Here is an 18,518-nt window from a genome sequence, read left to right as displayed (position 1 = left end):
TATTATTATTTGTCTCATACTTTCTCTGACCCCTGGTAGTTTATTTCACCTATTCCTAAGTGATGGTGACAATTGTATTTCTAGATAATATTCTACTTTAGTATCTGTCAAGTGACATGGTTAAGTGTGATGACTTGTAGCCTGGCTTTTGAGAGTCAAGGAAAGTTGAATGACTTGCACAGGATTGCTCAGCCACATTCTGTGTTATTTTTGCTTCCATCTCCGGGCACAAGGATATGGAGGAAGTCCCATTATGAGCTGAGAACAGTGTGGTATGCACGGGGGCTGGGTAGTTTCCCATATGGGGCAAGGTGGACAAGTTTCATCAGGCGGCAGATGAGATGGCATATTTTCTTCCCAAACCGCAGCCTTAAGAACTGGGATAGGGAAAAATGCATGAATTAAGAAAATGAATGTTTAGTGCCACTAGACAGTTCACAAAAATATGCCTTGTTTTTTCCTTTGTATGTTTTGAGACAGGGTCTCACTTTGTCACCCAGGCTGGCATGCAGTGGTTTGAACACTGCTCACTGCAGCTTCAACCTCCCTGGGCTCAGGTCTCCCATCTCAGCCTCCCTAGTAGCTGAGACCATAAGCGTACGCCACTATGGCCACCTAATTTTTGTATTTTTTCTAGAGATGAGGTTTTCCCATGTTGTCCAGGCTGGTCTCAAACTCCTGGGCTCAAACGATCCACCCTCCCTAGCCTCCCAAAGTTCTGGGATTACAGGTGTGAGCCACTATTCCTGACCTCTTTTTGGTTTTTTAAATTGTAGTAAAGCTGAGTGCGGTGGCTCATGCCTGTAATCCCAGCACTTTGGGAGGCCGAGGTGGGCGCAGGTCACCTGAGGTCAGAGTTCAAGACCAACCTGGCCAACATGGTGAAATCCCATTTCCACTAAAAATACAAAAAATTTGCTGGGCGTGGTGGCAGGCATCTGTAATCCCAGCTACTAGGGAGGCTGAGACAGAAGAATTGCTTAAATCTGGGAGACAGAGGTTGCAGTGAGCTGAGATAATGCCACTGCACTCCAACCTGGGCAATAGAGCAAGACTGTCTCAAAAGAAAAAAATAAAATAAAATAAATTGTAGTAAAATACAAGTAACATAAAATTTACCATCTTAACTTTTTTTTTTTTTTGAGATGGAGTTTTGCTCTGTCGCCCAGGCTGGAGTGCGGTGGTGCGATCTCAGCTTACTGCAAGCTCCGCCTCCCAGGTTCACGCCATTCTCCTGCCTCAGCCTCCTGAGTAGCTGGGACTACAGGTGCTCGCCACCACGCCCGGCTAACTTTTTTGTATTTTTTTAGTAGAGACAGGGTTTCACCGTGTTAGCCAGGATGGTCTCAATCTCCTGACCTCGTGATCCTCCCACCTCGGCCTCCCAAAGTGCTGGGATTACACAGGCGTGAGCCACTGCGCCCGGCCCATCTTAACTATTTTTAAGTGTACAGTTCAGCTGCATGAAGTCCATTCACACTGTTGTGCAGCCATTACTACCATCTGTCTCCAGAACTCTCTTCAATTTGCAAAACTGAAACTCAAACATGTTAAGTAACAACTTCTCCTTCCCCTCCCCCAGCCCCCAGTAACTACTTTTCTACTTTCTGTCCCTCAGAATCTACCTATTGTAGGTTGTTCATATCAGTGAAATCATGTATTTGTCTTAAGTGCCTGGCTTATTTCACTCAGCATAATGTCCTCAAGATTGATTCATGTTGTGGCACATGTCAGAATTTCCTTGCCTTTGAAGGCCGAATAATACTCTGTTGGAGGCATATACCATACTTTGTTTATTCATTTGTTGATGGACACTTGTTTATCTATTCATTTGTTGATGGACACTTGGGTTGCTACTACTACCCCTTGGCTGCTGTAAATAGTGCTACTGTGGTGAGAGGCCAAGGCGGGTGGATCACATGAGGTCAGGAGTTTGAGACCAGCCTGGACAACATGGTGAAACCGCATCTCTACTAAAAATACAAAATTAGCCAGGCGTGGTGGCACACACTTGTAATCCCAGCTACTCAGGAGACTGAGGCAGGAGAATTGTTTGAACCCAGGAGGCGGAGGTTGCAGTGAGACAAGATCATGCCACTGCACTTCAGCCTGAGTGACAGAGCAAGACTCCATCTCAAAAATAAATAAATAAATAAATAAATAAATAAATAAATAAATAGTGCTGCTATGAACATAGGTGTGCAAATATCTCTTCAGGTCCTGCCTTCAGTGCTCCAGAAACATACACAGAATTGGAATTGCTGGATCAAATCGTAATTCTATTTTTAATTTTTAAAAGAATGGCCGTGCTGCAGGCACGGTGGCTCACGCCTGTAATCCCAGCACTTTGGGAGGCCAAGGCGGGCAGATCACCTGAGGTCAGGAGTTTGAAACCAACCTCGCCAACAAGGCAAAACCCTGTCTCTAATAAAAATACAAAAATTAGCCAGGCATGATGGCGGGCGCCTATAATCCCAGCGACTCAGGCAGGAGAATCGCTTGAACCTGGGAGGCAGAAGTTGCAGGGAGCCAAGATTGTGCCATTGCATTCCTGCCTGGGCAACAGAGACTCCGTCTAAAACATATATATATATATATTATAATAATTTAATTATATAGAGTTGCTTGCAAAGGTTGCATCTTTTCTTCCAGGTGAACCTGAGCCCAAACAAAATGGTGGTTGACTTGACAGATCCCAACCGACCCCGCTTCACTCTGCAGGAGCTAAGGGATGTGCTGCAGGAACGCAACAAACTCAAGTCGCAGCTGCTGGTGGTGCAGGAAGAGCTGCAGTGCTACAAGAGGTGGGCTCTACTGCCTGGAGGGGTCCTGTACCCAGACCTGGCCCAGAATTCCTTGCTAGGTTACATATTTGTTTTTTGGGTTTTGTTTTTTGTGTTTTTTTGAGACGGAGTCTCACTTTGTCCCCCAGGCTGGAGTGCAGTGGTGCGATCTCGGCTCACTGCAACTTCTGCCTCCCAGGTTCAAGTGATTCTCCTGCCTCAGCCTTCCGAGTAGCTGTGACTACAGGCGCCCGCCACCGTACCCGGCTAATTTTTTGTATTTTTAGTAGAGACGGGGTTTCACCATGGTCTCGATTTCCTGACCTCATGATCTGCCCGCCTCGGCCTCCCAAAGTGCTGGGATTACAGGCGGAGAGCCACCGCGCCCAGCCCGTATTTGTTGTTATATGTTCATTTAACCAATTCATTGAAGATCTAATATGTGTCAGACACTGTGCCAGGCCCAGGGGCACTGCAGTGAACAAAACGAAGAGAGTGGAAATCCTTGCTAGTCCAGTGCCAGAGACAAGCAATCAACAAGGAAACCCAAAATAAACACATGGGGATGGTGGCAGGTACTCTGAAGGTGGCACAAGACTATGTGGCCAGCAGTGATGTGGGAGGGGCAGGGCCTGTCTTAGAGGGGTGGTCAGGACAGACCTCTCTCGGGAAAGATGAAAAGGAGGCAACCCTGTAAAGATTTGATGGCGCAAAAATGGAGCGGGAAGTACAAAGACCCTGCGGTGTGAACCAGCTTGGCTAATTTAAACTAAACGGGCTCAAGAAGGCGAAACCAGGAAAGCCAGGGGGAAGATGGTTGGAAAGAAACTAGGAGTGTATGCCTTTTTGGCTGCAGGAAGGAGCTTTCACTTTATTAATTAATTTATTTTATTATTATTATTATCTTTTTTTTTTGAGACAGAGTCTTGCTCTGTCGCCCAGGCTGGAGTGCAGTGGTGCGATGTCAGCTCACTGCAACCTCCGTCTCCTGGGTTCAAGCGATTCTCCTGCCTCAGCCTCCGGAGTAGCTGAGACTACAGACGCCCACCACCACGCACGGCTAATTTTTTGTATTTTTAGTAGAGATGGGGTTTCACCATGTTGGCCAGACTGGTCTTGAACTCCTGGCCTCAAGTGATTCACCTGTCTCAGTCTCCCAAAGTGCTGGGATTACAGGCACGAGCCATCCCGCCTGACTGAGCTTTCACTTTATTGTGAGTGTAATGAGAAGTCATTGGAAGGTTTTGGTTTGTTTTGTTTTGTTGAGACAGAATCTTGCTCTGCAGGGGTGCAATAACAGCTCACTGCAACCTTGACCTGCTAGGTTCAACCAATCCTCTCACCTTGGCATCCCGAGTAGCTGGGAACACAGGCATGTGCCACAATGCCCAGCTAATTAACCTTTTTTTTTTTTCCAGAGACGAGGTCTTGCTATGTTGCTCAGGCTGGTCTCCATCTCTTGAGCTCAAGTGATCCTCCCACTGTGGCCTCCCCAAGTGATGCGATTTCAGGTGTGATCCACTACACCTGGCCACTGGAAAGTGTTTGTTTGTTTTGAGACAGAGTCTCACTCTGTCACTGAGGGTGGAGCACAGTAGCACAGTCACATGATCACGGCTCACCGTAGCCTTGACCTCCCCAAACTCAGGTGATCCTCCCACCTCAGCCACCCAAGTAGCTGGGACCACAGGTGCATGCCACCATGCCCAGCTAATTTTTGTATTTTTTGTAGAGACAGGGTCTCACCATGTTGCCGAGGCTAGTGTCAAACTCTTGGGCTCAAGTGATCTACCTGCCTCAGCCTCCCCAAAGTGCTGGGATTACAGATGTGAACCACTGCACCTCGCCATTAGAAAGTTTTGATCAAGAGAATGACAAGAGGCCAGTTTCCATTAAAAATACAAAAATCAGCTGGGCGTGGTGGCACATGCCTGTAGTCCCAGCTACTCGGTAGGCTGAGGCAGGAGAATCACTTGAACCTGGGAGGCAGAAGTTGCAATGAGCCAAGATCGTGCCTCTGCACTCCAACCTAGGCGACAGAGCGAGACTGTGTCTCAAAAAAAAAAAACAGTTGGGTGCGGTGGCTCACCCTTGTAATCCCAGCACTTTGGGAGGCCGAGACAGGCAGATCACAAGGTCAGGAGTTCGAGACCAGCCTGGCCAACATGGCGAAACCCCGTCTCTACTAAAAAATACAAAACTTAGCCAGGCATGGTGGCGGATACCTGTAATCCCAGCTACTCGGGAAGCTGAGGCAGGAGAATCACTTGAAACCAGAAGGTGGAGGTTGCAGTGAGCCGAGATCGTGCCACTGCACTGCAGCCTGGGCGAAAGAGCAAAAACTCTGTCTCAAAAACAAAACAAAACGAAAAACAAAAACAAAAACAAAAAAGCCTGGTGCAGTGTTACATCCCAGCTCTTAGGGAGCCTGAAGCGGGAGAATCACTTGAGCCCAGGGGTTGGAGGCCAGCCTGGGCAACACAGCAAGACCCTGTCTCTAAAGAGAAATTTAAAAAATAATAATAAGGAAAGTTAAAAACGACTGCAGTGGTACCACATACAGAATAGATTGTAGGACAAGCAAGAGAGGCTGTAAAAAAGCTGTTGCCATAATCACATTGGGACTCGTAGCTGTTTCCATTTGTGTTATTTCCCAAAATGTTTTCCTTTACATAGGTATTTTTTGAAAAGGGGGCTCTATTGTCAAATAATTCTGGGAAACACCGAGTTAAACAAAGCATGTTTTCTTATAGGTAGAGGAAGGAAAAACCAGAGAAATACAAATGTCACGTTAGCTAGTATTTATTGATACTCACCATGTGCCAGGCACTCTGTTAAATGTATCCCAAACATCATTTCAATTAGTTCTCACAACAAGACTGTGAGTAGAGGTGATGTTATCACTATGGTGAGCTGAGGACCAGAGAGGTGGGTACCTGCTTAAACGGTGGTGGCAACAGCGGTGATGTGACCTCAGAGAGTGTGACATCAGAGCCTGTGCTTTTAATTAGCATGCCACATTTAGATCATGACAGCTTGGAATTAAGGATGTACCCTGATCAAAAATGAAACAAAGCCCAAGTGATATGATTATTTAAATTCTTTAAATGTAGCACCTTTAAGAGAGCAGAGATACAGCAGAAGCATTGTAAGAAGCCAAATTTATTGTCTCTCTTTTGCTAAGGCTGGGACCGTGTTCATGGAAAGACCTTCGTCTCATTTAATAAGTAGTTCAGGCACAGGTAGTTAAAAAGAGAAACTGCCAAGCTGCTGGTGTCATGAGCAGCTTGTTAGTGGGCAAAACCACACACTTTCTAGTTTTGAATTCTCACAGAACAAGAGACGTACACTTTCCATCTGGCACAGGCCAAGAAAGGCAGGATTCGGCTTTGTCTCTAGCATTAGATATTCTAGAGAAGCCAGCATGCCAGCTGAGATGTTCTCATGGCAACTGCATCCATTCGAAGGTACAAACTCATACAGATAATATACTGGTAATAAATTGTGATTACAGCTGGGCAAGGTGGTTCACACCTGTAATCCCAGCACTTTGGGAGGCCGAGGTGGGCAGATTGCCTGAGGTCAGGAGTTTGTAATCAGCCTGGGCAACATGTGAAACTCCGTCTTTACTAAAAATACAAAAATTATTAGCCAGGCATGGTGGCACATGCCTGTAGTCCCAGCTACAGAGGCAGGAGAACTGCTTGTACCCAGGAGGCTTAGGTTGCGTTGAGCCAAGATATGTCACTGCACTCCAGCCTGGGCGACAGAGCGAGACTCTATCACAAAAAAAAAATTGTAATTCCAGGGAAATATGGTAAGTTGCTTCCAAAGAGAGCCACAGCAGTATTTCCCACCCTGCGTACCTTTTGCAGTGAGACTTTGCCACTCCTTTCATCAAGACGTGGATTCTGTGTTCCCTCTCTTTGCATGTAGGCTGGCTCTGTGACTTGCTTTGACTGCGAGAAGTGGAAGTGGAAGTGACACTGTTAGGCTTCTGGGGTTAAGGTGGTAAGAGGCCTTGCTTCTGTTTCTGTGCTCTTAGAATGCTGCCTTGAGACCACCATTCTGTGAGGAAGCTCAAGGTGGAGTCCCATGGAGAGGTCATGTGAAGGAGAACCAGGGCGCACCTGCCGACAGCCCCAGCTGTGCACAGCCCTCTGCCGATGCCCCACTGAACACAGCCAAGTGAGAAGCTCAGGCTAGCAGGAGGACCACAGAGTCAACCATAAGAAGCCAGGCACAGCAGTGTGCACTTATAGTCTCAGTGCCTATAGTCTCAGCTACTTGGGAAGCTGAGGCAGGAGGATCCCACGAGACCAGGAATTTGAGGCTTCAGTGGGCAGTGATTGCACCTGTGAATAGCAGCTGCACTCCAGCCTGGGTAACACAGTAAGACCTGATCTAAAAAAAAAAAAAAAAAAAGCCAATTATAAGAAAGAGTCATCATTGGAGATTATGTTGCCGTTGTTTTTAGTCACCAAGTTTAATTTATGTAATAATAGATCATGGAAAAATGGAAATTTTAGATGATGCTTCTTGTTAAACCATTATTATTATTTTTTTTTTTTTGAGATGGAGTCTGGCTCTGTAGCCCAGCCTGGAGTGCAGTGGCCAGATCTCAGCTCACTGCAAGCTCCGTCTTCCGGGTTTACACCATTCTCCTGCCTCAGCCTCCCGAGTAGCTGGGACTACAGGCGCCCACCACCACGCCCGGCTAGTTTTTTGTATTTTTTTAAGTAGAGACAGGGTTTCACTGGGTTAGTCAGGATGGTCTCGATCTCCTGACCTCGTGATCCGCCCGTCTCGGCCTCCCAAAGTGCTGGGATTACAGGCTTGCGCCACCGCGCCCGGCCTAAACCATTATTATAATAAGTATCTATAATAAAATATCAGCTGGGCGGGTGGCTCACACTTGTAATCCCAACACTTTGGGAGGCTAAAGAGGGTGGATCACCTAAGGTCAGGAGTTCAATCAACACCAGCCTGGCCAACATGGCAAAACTCTGTCAATACTAAAAATACAAATATTAGCTGGGTGTGGTGGCGCACACCTGTAACCCCAGCTACTCAAAAGGCTGAGGCACAACAATCACTTGAACCCAGGAGGTGGGGGTTGCAGTGAGCAGAGATTTTGCCACTGCATTCCAGCTTGGGCGATAGAGTGAGACTCTGTCTCAAAAATAAAATAAAATTAGAATATAAATAATATATTATTTTATAATTACAAAAATTTAGGCTGGGTGCAGTGGCTCATGCCTGTAATCCCAACACTTTGGGAGTCTGAGGCAGGAGGAACACTTGAGCCCAGGAGTTTAAGACGAGCCTGGGTGATGGATCAAGACCCTGTCTCAAAAAAATTTTTTTAAATTATTGATAATATTAAGTAATGAGTGGGCGCAGTGGCTCATACCTGTAATCCCAGCACTTTGGGAGGCCAAGGCAGGCAGATTGCCTGAGGTCAGGAGTTCAAGACCTGTCTGGCCAACATGGTGAAACCTCGTCTCTACTAAATATACAAAAAAATTAGCCAGGCATGGTGGTGTGTGCCTGTAAATCCCAGCTACTCAGGAGGCTGAGGCAGGGAAATTGCTCGAACCAGGAAGGTGGAGGTTGAGGCAGGGAATTTGCTCGAACCAGGAAGGTGGAGGTTGCAGTGAGCTAAGGTCGCACCACTGCACCCCAGCCTGGATGACAGAGCAAGACGCCTTCTCAAAAACAAACAAATAAAAAAAGTAAATCATAAGTGCCCACTCTTTGCAAAACTCTTTTATGAAGAAGGAGGGCTAAGTATGAATCCTGCCTTTTCACACTCACACTGAAAGAAGTATCTTCGTCAGCTCAAGTTGCCACGAAATACACAGTGAGCCACTGAGCCCCGCCAGGAATTTTTATTGAAGACACATAATTCAGCCAGGCATGATGGCTCACACCTGTAATCCCAGCACTTTGGGAGGCCCAGGCGGGCAGATCACTCGAGGTCAGGAGTTCAAGACCAGCCTGGCCAACATGGTGAAACCCTGTTTCTACTAAAAATACAAAACATTAGCTGGGCGTGGTTGCAGATGCCTGTAGTCCCAGCTACTCGGGAGGCTGAGGCAGGAGAATGGCGTGAACCCAGGAGGCAGAGCTTGCAGTGAGCAGAGATCGCGCCACTGCACTCCAGCCTGGGCAACAGAGCAAGACTCTGTCTCAAAAAAGTAAATAAATAAAAATTTAAAAATAAAATAAAAAAATAAAAATACACAATTCGGTCCACAGCAAGGGGACAACACCATGGGGATAAATTTACCAGTAGGCACTGCAACCAAACAGCTAAGTGGATGTGACGAGTTGTACTGTGCCATAATTGAAATGTTTCATTTTGGTCAGGCTTCTTATGGTTGCAAGTGACAGAAGTCCAATTTAAACTAGCTTAAACACAAAAGGCAATTTTTTGGTAACATAATTGGGAAGGGGTTGGGTGCAGTGACTGGCTTATGCCTGTAATCCCAGCACTTTGGGAGGCTGAGACAGATGGATCACTTGAGGTCAAGAGTTTGAGACCAGCCTGGGCAACATGGTGAAGCCCATCTCTACTAAAAATACAAAAATTAGCTGGGCATGGTGGTGGGCGCGTGTAGTCCTAGCTACTCAGGAGGCTGAAGCCAAAAGTTCGAGACCAGCTTAGGCAACACAGCGAGACTCCGTCTCTACAAAAAATTAAAAAATTAGCTGGGCATGGTGGCGCATGACTGTGATACCAGCTGCTTGGGAGACTGAGGTGGGAGGATTACCAGAACCCAGGAATTCAAGGTTACAGTGGGCTGTGATCATGCCACTGCACTATAGCCTGAGTTACAGTGAGACTCTTATCTCAAAACAAAAAAAAAAAAAAAAAAGGAAGGCCAGGCACAGTGCCACATGCCTGAATCCCAGCACTTCGGGAGGCTGAGTCGAGCAGATCACTTGAGGTGAGGAGTTCGAGACCAGCCCGACCAACATGGTGAAACCCCCGTCTCTACTAAAAATACAAAAATTAGCCAGATGTGGTGGCATATGCCTGTAATCTCAGCTGCTCAGGAAGCTGAGGCACGAGAACCGCTTGAGCCTGGGAGGCAGAGGTTGCAGTGAGCCAAGTTTGTGCCACTGCACTCCAGCATGGGTGATGGAGCAAGACTCCATCTCAAAAAGACAAGACAAGAAAAAAAAAAAAAAGACACATTGCAGTGGTTGGAATCAGGGACTTGGTGCCTCTTTCTCTCCTCTTTGCCTTTCTTTGCTCGTGGCCTCATTATTTTGCGTTACAGACAAGCCTCCTCTGAATCTTAGGAAACAGACTTCTGGCAATCCCAGTGGAGTAAGAGAAAACGTCCTTCTTCTAAATTCTGTACATCAAGTCCAGGGAAATACTCTGGCCCTCTTCAGGCCAGATCTTTTTTTTTTTTTTTTTTTTGAGACAGAGTCTCGCTCTGTCGCCCAGGCTGGAGTGCAGTGGCCGGATCTCAGCTCACTGCAAGCTCCGCCTCCCGGGTTTATGCCATTCTCCTGCCTCAGCCTCCCGAGTAGCTGGGACTACAGGCGCCCACCACCTCGCCCGGCTAGTTTTTTGTATTTTTTAGTAGAGACGGGGTTTCGCCATGTTAGCCAGGATGGTCTCGATCTCCTGACCTCATGATCCGCCCGTCTCGGCCTCCCAAAGTGCTGGGATTACAGGCTTGAGCCACCGCTCCCAGCCAGGCCAGATCTCAATATTCCCTGACTGCAGTATCAATCAATATAAATCTAGCTCTTGCCAGGCACGGTGGCTCATGCCTGTAATCCCAGCACTTTGGGAGGCCAAGGTGGGTGGATCACCTGAGGTTGGGAGTTTGAGACCAGCCTGACCAACATGAAGAAACCCCATCTCTACTAAAAATAAAAAGTTAGGCAGGCATGGTGGTGCACACCTGTAATCCCAGCTACTTGGGAGGCTGAGGCAGAAGAATCGTTTGAACCCAGGAGGAGGAGGTTATGGTGAGTCGAGATCACGCCACTGCACTCCAGCCTGGGCAACAAGAGTGAAACTGTCTCAAAAAAAAAAAAAAAAAAAAATCTAACTCTTATCACCATCTGACTTACAATTTGTACTTTTATTTTACTTATTTCTTTATTGACTGTTTCCTTCTCCCACTGGAATATAGATTACTTGAGAGAAGATATTTTGTCTATTTTGTTCAGAGACAAAACAGTTCAGAGACAAAATATGTATTAACCACAGTAGGTAGCTTAATAAATATTTGTTGAATGTTAATCACTATGTATTATCTTACATAATCTCTCCATCCTTTGAGGTAGGTACTATTATTAGACTCATTTTATAGGTTAGGAAACCAAGGCTTAAGTTAGAGAATTTATACACAATCATGTTCCTAGAAAACCGAGAAGCTTGAAGCAGTAGCCAATGCAATTAGGTAAGAGAAAGAAAGAAGAAGCCGGGCACGGTGGCTCAAGCCTGTAATCACAGCACTTTGGGAGGCCGAGACGGGCGGATCACGAGGTCAGGAGATCGAGACCATCCTGGCTAACATGGTGAAACCCCGTCTCTACTAAAAATACAAAAACTAGCCGGGCGAGGTGGCCGGCGCCTGTAGTCCCAGCTACCCGGGAGGCTGAGGCAGGAGAATGGCGTGAACCCGGGAGGTGGAGCTTGCAGTGAGCTGAGATCCGGCCACTGCACTCCAGCCTGGGGGACAGAGCGAGACTCCGTCTCAAAAAAAAAAAAAAAAAAAAAAAAAAAAAAAGAGAAAGAAAGAAGAGGCATCACATTGGAAAGGTAGAGGGAAGATTCTAATTTTAAACAGAATTTCTCTGACTCTAGTTCTTTCCACCATAATATTACTATAATCATCATCATCATTAAGACCCTTTATTTTCAGAGCTGCACAGATAAGAGGTCTGTAATAAAAGCCAGGCTCAATGGTTCATGCCTATAATCCCAGCACTTTGGGTGGTTGAGACAGATGGATCACTTGAGGTCAAGAGTTTGAGACCAGCCTGGACAACATGGGGAAGCCCATCTCTAAGAAAAACACAAAAATTAGCTGGGCATGGTGGTGGGCCCCTGTAGTCCTAGCTACTCAGGAGGCTGAAGCAGGAGAATTGCTTGAACCTGGGAGGCGGAGGTTGCAGTGAGCTGAGATGGCGCCACTGCCTTCCAGCCTGGGCAACAGAGCAAGACTCCAACTCAAAAAGAACAGGTCTGTAATAAAATAATCCATTTGTTTTTTGCCCCATTTTCCAGTGGCCTGATTCCACCAAGAGAAGGCCCAGGAGGAAGAAGAGAAAAAGATGCTGTGGTTACTGGGGCCAACAATGCTGGCGGGAACAAGGAGGAGAAGACAATCATAAAAAAGCTGTAAGTGTCACCTTGCTGCCCCCCCGGTCCCGCTAAATAATAACTCAAGGAAGTAGTTGGGGGCAAGAAGAGGCTGGCCAGTTGCCCAGGGCAAGTGGGGAGCTGCCTCCACTCGCCCGGCTGTGGTGCTGTAGCTCATGGGAAAACTCAATGCCAGTGTATTATAATGATATCTGCCAGGCAGTAGCCTAGGCACTTGGCATATATTCATCGAATCATCACAGTGACCCTACAAGGTAGATACTATTTTACAGGTGGAGAAATAGCTACTGAGAGGTAAGGTAATTTGCCCAAGGTCGCACAGATGGTAAACAGTGAAGTCAGGAACCCAAGGAAATCTGGCTTCTACACTCTACTGCCTCCCTGTGATGTTTGACCAGGCTGGGTACATGGCTCACACCTGTAATCTCAACAGAGATTACCGAGGCTGAGGCAAGAGGATCACTTGAAGCCAGGAGTTTGAGACTAGCCTGGACAACAAAGTGAGACCCCCATGTCAACCAAAAAAAATTGTTTTTTTTTTTTGAGACGGAGTCTTGCCCTGTCGCCCAGGCTGGAGTGCAGCGGCACAATCTCAGCTCACTGCAACCTCCACCTCCCGGGTTCAAGCAATTCTCCTGCCTCAGCCTACTGAGTAGCTAGGATTATAGGCATGCACCACTATGCCTGGCTAATTTTTGTATTTTTAGTAGAGACGAGGTTTCACCATGTTAGTCCAGCTGGTCTCGAACTCCTCGTGACCAACCTGCCTCAGCCTCCCAAAGTGCTGGGATTACAGGCTTGAGCCACTGAGCCTAGCCAATTTTTTCTTTTAATTAGCTGGTATCATTTGTCAGTCTTTTGGCTGAGATCAAGTGAAGTTAGCTGGGTGTAGTGTCCTGCACCTGTGGTCCCAGCTATTCAGGAGGATGAGACTGGAGGATTACTTAAGCCCAGGAGTTCGAGGCTACAGTAAGGTATTATCACTATTATCACACCACTGCACTCCAGCCTGGGTGACAGAGCAAGACTTGAAAAAAAAAAAAAAAGGAATATCCCAGGCCTTCTTTCTCAGGGACAGGACCTTGAGGATCTTGGGAGGGAGCAGGGGGCAGAGGGCAAAGGGCAGGAGCACAGGGGAGAACACCTCTAGCCCAGCAGCAGCAGCAGCAGCTCCGGAAAGAACCAAAGGAAGAGGCAGCCAGGCATGTAGCTTCCGGAGAGCAGAGTCATGGTTCTTCCTCTGGGGGCAGTGGTTCATGTGAGCTCAGTATGGTAGTCAAGGAAATAGCAGTTTTCTTCCCAATATTACTCAGACGCTGTTGGTTTAATTTGAGGAGATAAAGCAGGACTGAGGAAAGGAAAAGATAATTCCCTGTACCTTAAGATTCACCATAGCTGAGCCAGGTGCAGTGGCTTACACCTGTAATCCCAGCACTTCAGAAGGCCGAGGTGGCTGGATCATTTAAGGTCAGGAGTTCGAGACCAGCCTGGCCACCATGGTGAAACCCTGACTCTACTAAAAAATACAGAAATTAGCGGGGTGGTAGTGGCATGCGCCTGTAATCCCAGCTACTCAGGAGGCTGAAGCAGGAGAATCACTTGAGCTTGGGAGGTGGAGGTTGAGGTGAGCAGAGATGGTGCCACTGCACTCCAGTCTGAGTGACAGAGTGACAGTGAGACCCTGTCTCAAAAAAAAAAAAGAAAAAAGATTCACCATAGCTCCCACTTAGTGAGCATTTGCTGTGTTCCAGACACTGAGCTGAGTAAACATCTGCTCAGGAGGTCCGTTTTACAGATGGGCAAACTGAGAGTCAGAGAAGATCAGTGACTTGCAAAGGTTACACAGCGGGTTGGTGGTGGTGAAACTCAGACCTGAGGCCGCATCTATTTACCTCCTAAGTTCATTCGCCCTTAATCTTGGGCTACATGGAATCTTCGGCAGGAAAAACCCCTTTCCAGGATGTTTCCTGCTGCACACGGTGATGCCCGGGAAATGGAATCAAGAGTCAAACTCGGCCGGGCACGGTGGCTCACGCCTATAAACCCAGCACTTCGGGAAGCTGAGGTGGGAGGATCACCTGAGGTCAGGAGTTCGAGACCAGCCTGGCCAACATGGTGAAGCCCCGTCTCTACTAAAAATACAAAAATTAGCCAGGCCTGGTGGCAGGTGCCTGTAATCCCAGCTACTCGGGAGGCTGAGGCAGGAGAATCACCTCAGCCCAAGAGGCAGAGGTTGCAATGAACTGAGATTGCACCACTGCACTCCAGCCTAGGCAACAAAACAAGACTCTGTCTCAAAAAAATAAAAATAGGCCGGGCACAGTGGCTTACACCTGTAATCCCAACACTTTGGGAGGCCAAGGCAGGTGGATCACCAGGTCAAGAGATCGAGACCATCCTGGCCAACATGGTGAAACCCCATCTCTACTAAAAATACAAAAATTAGCTGGGTGTGGTGGCACATGCCTGTAGTCCCAGCTACACAGGGGGCTGAGGCAGGAGAATCGCTTGAACCTGGGAGGCAGAGGTTGCAGTGGACCGAGACTGCACCACTGCACTCCAGCCTGGGCAACAGAGCGAGACTCTGTCTCCAAAAAATAAATAAATAGATAAAAATAAATAAATAAATAAATAAAAATACAAAATTAGCCAGGTGTGGCGGTGGCCTCTGTAGTAATTTCTGTAGTAATTCCAGCTACTCAGAAGGCTGAAGTAGAATAATCACTTGAACCTGGGAGGAGGAGGTTGCAGTGAGCTGAGATCTCACCCCCGCAGAGCGATAGAGCCTGGGCGATAGAGCAAGACTCCATTTCAAAAAAAAAAAAGGGGGAGTCAATGTCGTCTTGCTAACCAGAACAGAACAGGAGCAACAGGCAGTTTCAGCCTGGCTGTGGGGAATGCCCGAGGACCTCTCCCTGTCCCACTTGGGACCACTCCTCTTGAATGAGCCCATGTCCCAGCATTGGAACATGCTATGCACTTTCCTCTGAATACTTCCCTTATGTCTGTGCACCGGGGTTGATCCCATAGTTCTTCAGATGCTGCCTCTTATACGAAGAGTGAGGTGCTTGTGTGGAATTAAGATTCTCAGAAATCAAGTAATCCCAGCACTTTGGGAGGCCAAGGCGGGTGGATCACCTGAGGTCAGGAGTTCGAGACCAGCCTGGCCAACATGGAGAAACCCCCGTCTCAACTAAAAATACAAAATTAACCAGGCGTGGTGGCGGGCGCCTGTAATCCCAGCTACTCAGGAGGCTGAGGCAGGTGAATTGCTTGAACCCCAGTAGGCGGAGGTTGCGGTGAGCCGAGATCTTGCCATTACACTTGAGCCTGGCAACCAGAGTGAAACTCTGTCTTAAAAAAAAAAAAAAAAAGAAATTTTCAGAACAGAAGACCATGGTGACTGGAACAGGGAAGAGAATGAAGGCAAGATTGGAGAGGTGGGAGGGGCTGGGTCACCCAGGGCCACCTGGGTTCTGGTGCTGACTGTGGGTTTTATTCTAGGTGCATTGGGAAGAGACATTGGATGGTTTTAAGCTGGAGAGTAACGTGACAGTATTTACATAGAAAAAGCTCACTCTGATTGCCTTGTGGAGAAGGGTTGGAGACAGGGTCAAAGCAAGGCCAAGGTGGGTGTTTCTCTTTTCTTTTTTTCTTTTTTTTTTTTTTTTGAGATGGGGTCTCACTCTGTCACCCAGGCTGGAGTGTGGTGGCTCGATCTCAGCTCACTGCAACCTCCGCCTCCCAGGTTCAAGTGATCCTCCCACCTCAGCTTCCCAAGTAGCTGGGACCACAGGTGTTCACCACCACGCCCAGCTAATTTTTGTATTTTTGGTAAAGATGGGGTTTCTCCATGTTTCTCAGGCTGGTCTGGAACTCCTAAGCTCAAGCGATCTGCCCGCCTCAGCCTCCCAAAGCGCTAGGATTATGGGCGTAAGTCACTGCACCCAGCCTAATGGAAGTGTTTCTTCCACAAGGAAGGGTCTTCTGAGGTAAGATAATGAAAGAGCACCTCCACCCAGGTGTCAGACCTGAAGGTATTCATTTAGGACTTTCATTGGCTATCTTGTTGCAAATCAGGCTTCCAGAAAGCATAAACTACTGGTTTCTTTCAGCGTCCTTCTGCGGGAGCTTAGGACACCCTTATAAGTGGAGTTTGAGCCTGATAGGGCAAAAGTGAAGTGTGTGTTCTGTGCATGAGCTAGCCTGGGGACATGTGGCTAGTGGCTAATGAACGTGAGGCCACCCTTTCAGGTTCAGATAAACTTAATGAGCTACTAGAATGAATGAGTGAATGAATGAATGAATGAGTGGTTTTTTTGTTTTGTTTTGTTTTGTTTTGTTTCTTTGAGACAGAGTCTCACTCTGTCGCCCAGGCTGGAGTGCAGTGGTGTGATCTCGGCTCACTGCAAGCTCCGCCTCCCGGGTTCACGCCATTCTCCCGCCTCAGCCTCCCGAGTAGCTGGGACTACAGGCACCCACCACCACGCCCGGCTAATTTTTTGTATTTTTAGTAGAGACGGGGTTTCACCGTGTGACCCAGGATGGTCTTGATCTCCTGACCTTGTGATCCACCCGCCTCCACCTCCCAAAGTGCTGGGATTATAAGCATGAAGCATGAGCCACTGCACCCGTTTTTTTTTTTTTTTTTTTTTTTTTTTTTTTTTTTTTTTTTTTTTTGAGATAGGGTCTTGCTCTGTTGCCCAGGCTGGAGTGCTGTGTTGCCCAGGCTGGAGTGCTGTGGCGCAATCTTGGCTCACTGCAACCTCTGCCTCCCGGGTTCAAGCAGTTCTCCTGCCTCAGCCTCCTGAGTAGCTGGGATTACAGGTGCGTGCCACCATGCCCAGCTAGCTTTTTTTTTTTTTTTAGAGATGGGGGTCTCACTATGCTGCCCAGGCATGTCTCAGACTCCTGGGATCAAATGATTCTCATCCTCTTGCCTCAGCCTCCCAGAGTGATAGGATTACAGGCGTGAGCCACAACACCTGGCCTAGACATATTTTTGAGTCAACAGTTGCAAGAGCTACTTAGAAATTTTACAGGGGTTCTGCACCCCTTGCTTTGTACCTTCTGCTTACCCTGACCCCTCTCTCTCTCCACACCAGGTTCTTTTTTCGATCGGGGAAACAGACCTAGATCCAAGGCCACAACTAAGGCTATGGCTCTGATTCTAGATGACAGCCTTCCAAGATGCCTGGCAAAGCCACCTCTCTGTGCCACACAGACACACTGGGCCTATGTGTTCATTTCCCCTTCAAAGCAGACTGAGGAGGGAGGAGACAAGGTTCTCTTGGCATCACTTTCTCCCTGACTGCGGAACTAGACACCCTTGAAGACTTGGCCTGGGCCAGTGAAGCAGAAATCAAGAAAAACAGAAGGGATGTGTGGGGGTTGGGCCCACTTCCTGCTCCCCCGTCAACCCCCAGGGCCTCCAGCGTGCAGATGCATGTCCTATTCATCTGCTCCCAGGGATGACCCTGGTCTTCCATGTTTAGCAGAAAGGAGAAAAGAAAGCGAGAAAATGTGCTATTGATATTCCAGTGGTGACTTCACTGATATTTAGTGAATATTTGATTTAGCCAACATGCCTTTCTTTATGTGATTTTGTATTAAAGTAAAATGACTTTTATACTTTCTATAGCTTATCTAGAGTGGTCTCTTAGTTATGATGGTATACATGGTGATGTATATGTGTATATGTCACATATATACATTTCATTGTATAATGAATCAATTGCATTCGTTGAATCTAAGCAATAAACCATTATTTGGTGTCACTATGAAGGGAAAGATTGCTGCAAACTAAAATGTTAAGAAGCTATTGATTTTAGGACTCATCCTGATTTCAGAGGTGTTAAGATGTGAACAAAATGCATTTAGGAATCAATGAAACAGAGAGTGGGTGTCTGCACTTTGCAAAGGAACTAATGAGGCTACCGCACCCATTCTGTGAGCCTGTCCTCTTAGTAAATAACAGTGGCTTACTCAGTGTGTTTCACCTGCTCTGTGGCTTATCACATTTGTTCCTTATAACCTGGGTAGATGGGAACTGGTACTGGTGCACCAGTTTATAGATTTTTTTTTTTTTCTTTTTTTTGAGATGGAGTCTCTCTCTGTTGCCCAGGCTGGAGTGCAGTGGCGTGATCTCAGCTCACTGCAAGCTCCACCTCCCGGGTTCACGCCATTCTCCTGCCTCAGCCTCTTGAGTAGCTGGGACTACAGGCGCCCGCCACCACACCCAGCTAATTTTTTCGTATTTTTAGTAGAGACGGGGTTTCACCGTGTTAGCCACGATGGTCTCGATCTCCTGACCTCGTGATCCGCCCACCTCGGCCTCCCAAAGTGCTGGGATTACAGGCGTGAGCCACCGTTCCTGG

The 18,518-nt window shown here is 47.4% G+C and overlaps 1 protein-coding gene across 3 annotated transcripts in view; it reads left to right on the top strand.

Moving 5' to 3' along the window:
• The window catches only part of RILPL2 (Rab interacting lysosomal protein like 2), a 22,943-nt gene extending 4,814 nt beyond the window's left edge, over positions 1 to 18,129 (top strand). The window contains exons 2-4 of one of the 3 annotated variants that reach the window (XM_023205896.3): positions 2,653 to 2,804; positions 12,046 to 12,159; positions 17,247 to 18,129. In XM_023205896.3, the coding sequence (XP_023061664.1) occupies positions 2,653 to 2,804; positions 12,046 to 12,159; positions 17,247 to 17,277 (297 nt within the window). In that variant the 3' untranslated portion in view covers positions 17,278 to 18,129. Of the gene's footprint in view, positions 1 to 2,652; positions 2,864 to 3,244; positions 3,648 to 12,045; positions 12,160 to 17,246 lie in introns of those variants that run through there. The other 2 variants (XM_023205915.3, XM_023205907.3) reach the window with 2 other exon arrangements.
• The last annotated feature ends 389 nt before the right edge of the window (positions 18,130 to 18,518 follow it).

The sequence above is a fragment of the Piliocolobus tephrosceles genome, chromosome 10, assembly GCF_002776525.5.
Source record: "Piliocolobus tephrosceles isolate RC106 chromosome 10, ASM277652v3, whole genome shotgun sequence".
Taxonomy (NCBI): Eukaryota; Metazoa; Chordata; class Mammalia; order Primates; family Cercopithecidae; genus Piliocolobus; species Piliocolobus tephrosceles.
This window is presented reverse-complemented; position numbering and strand designations above follow the sequence as displayed.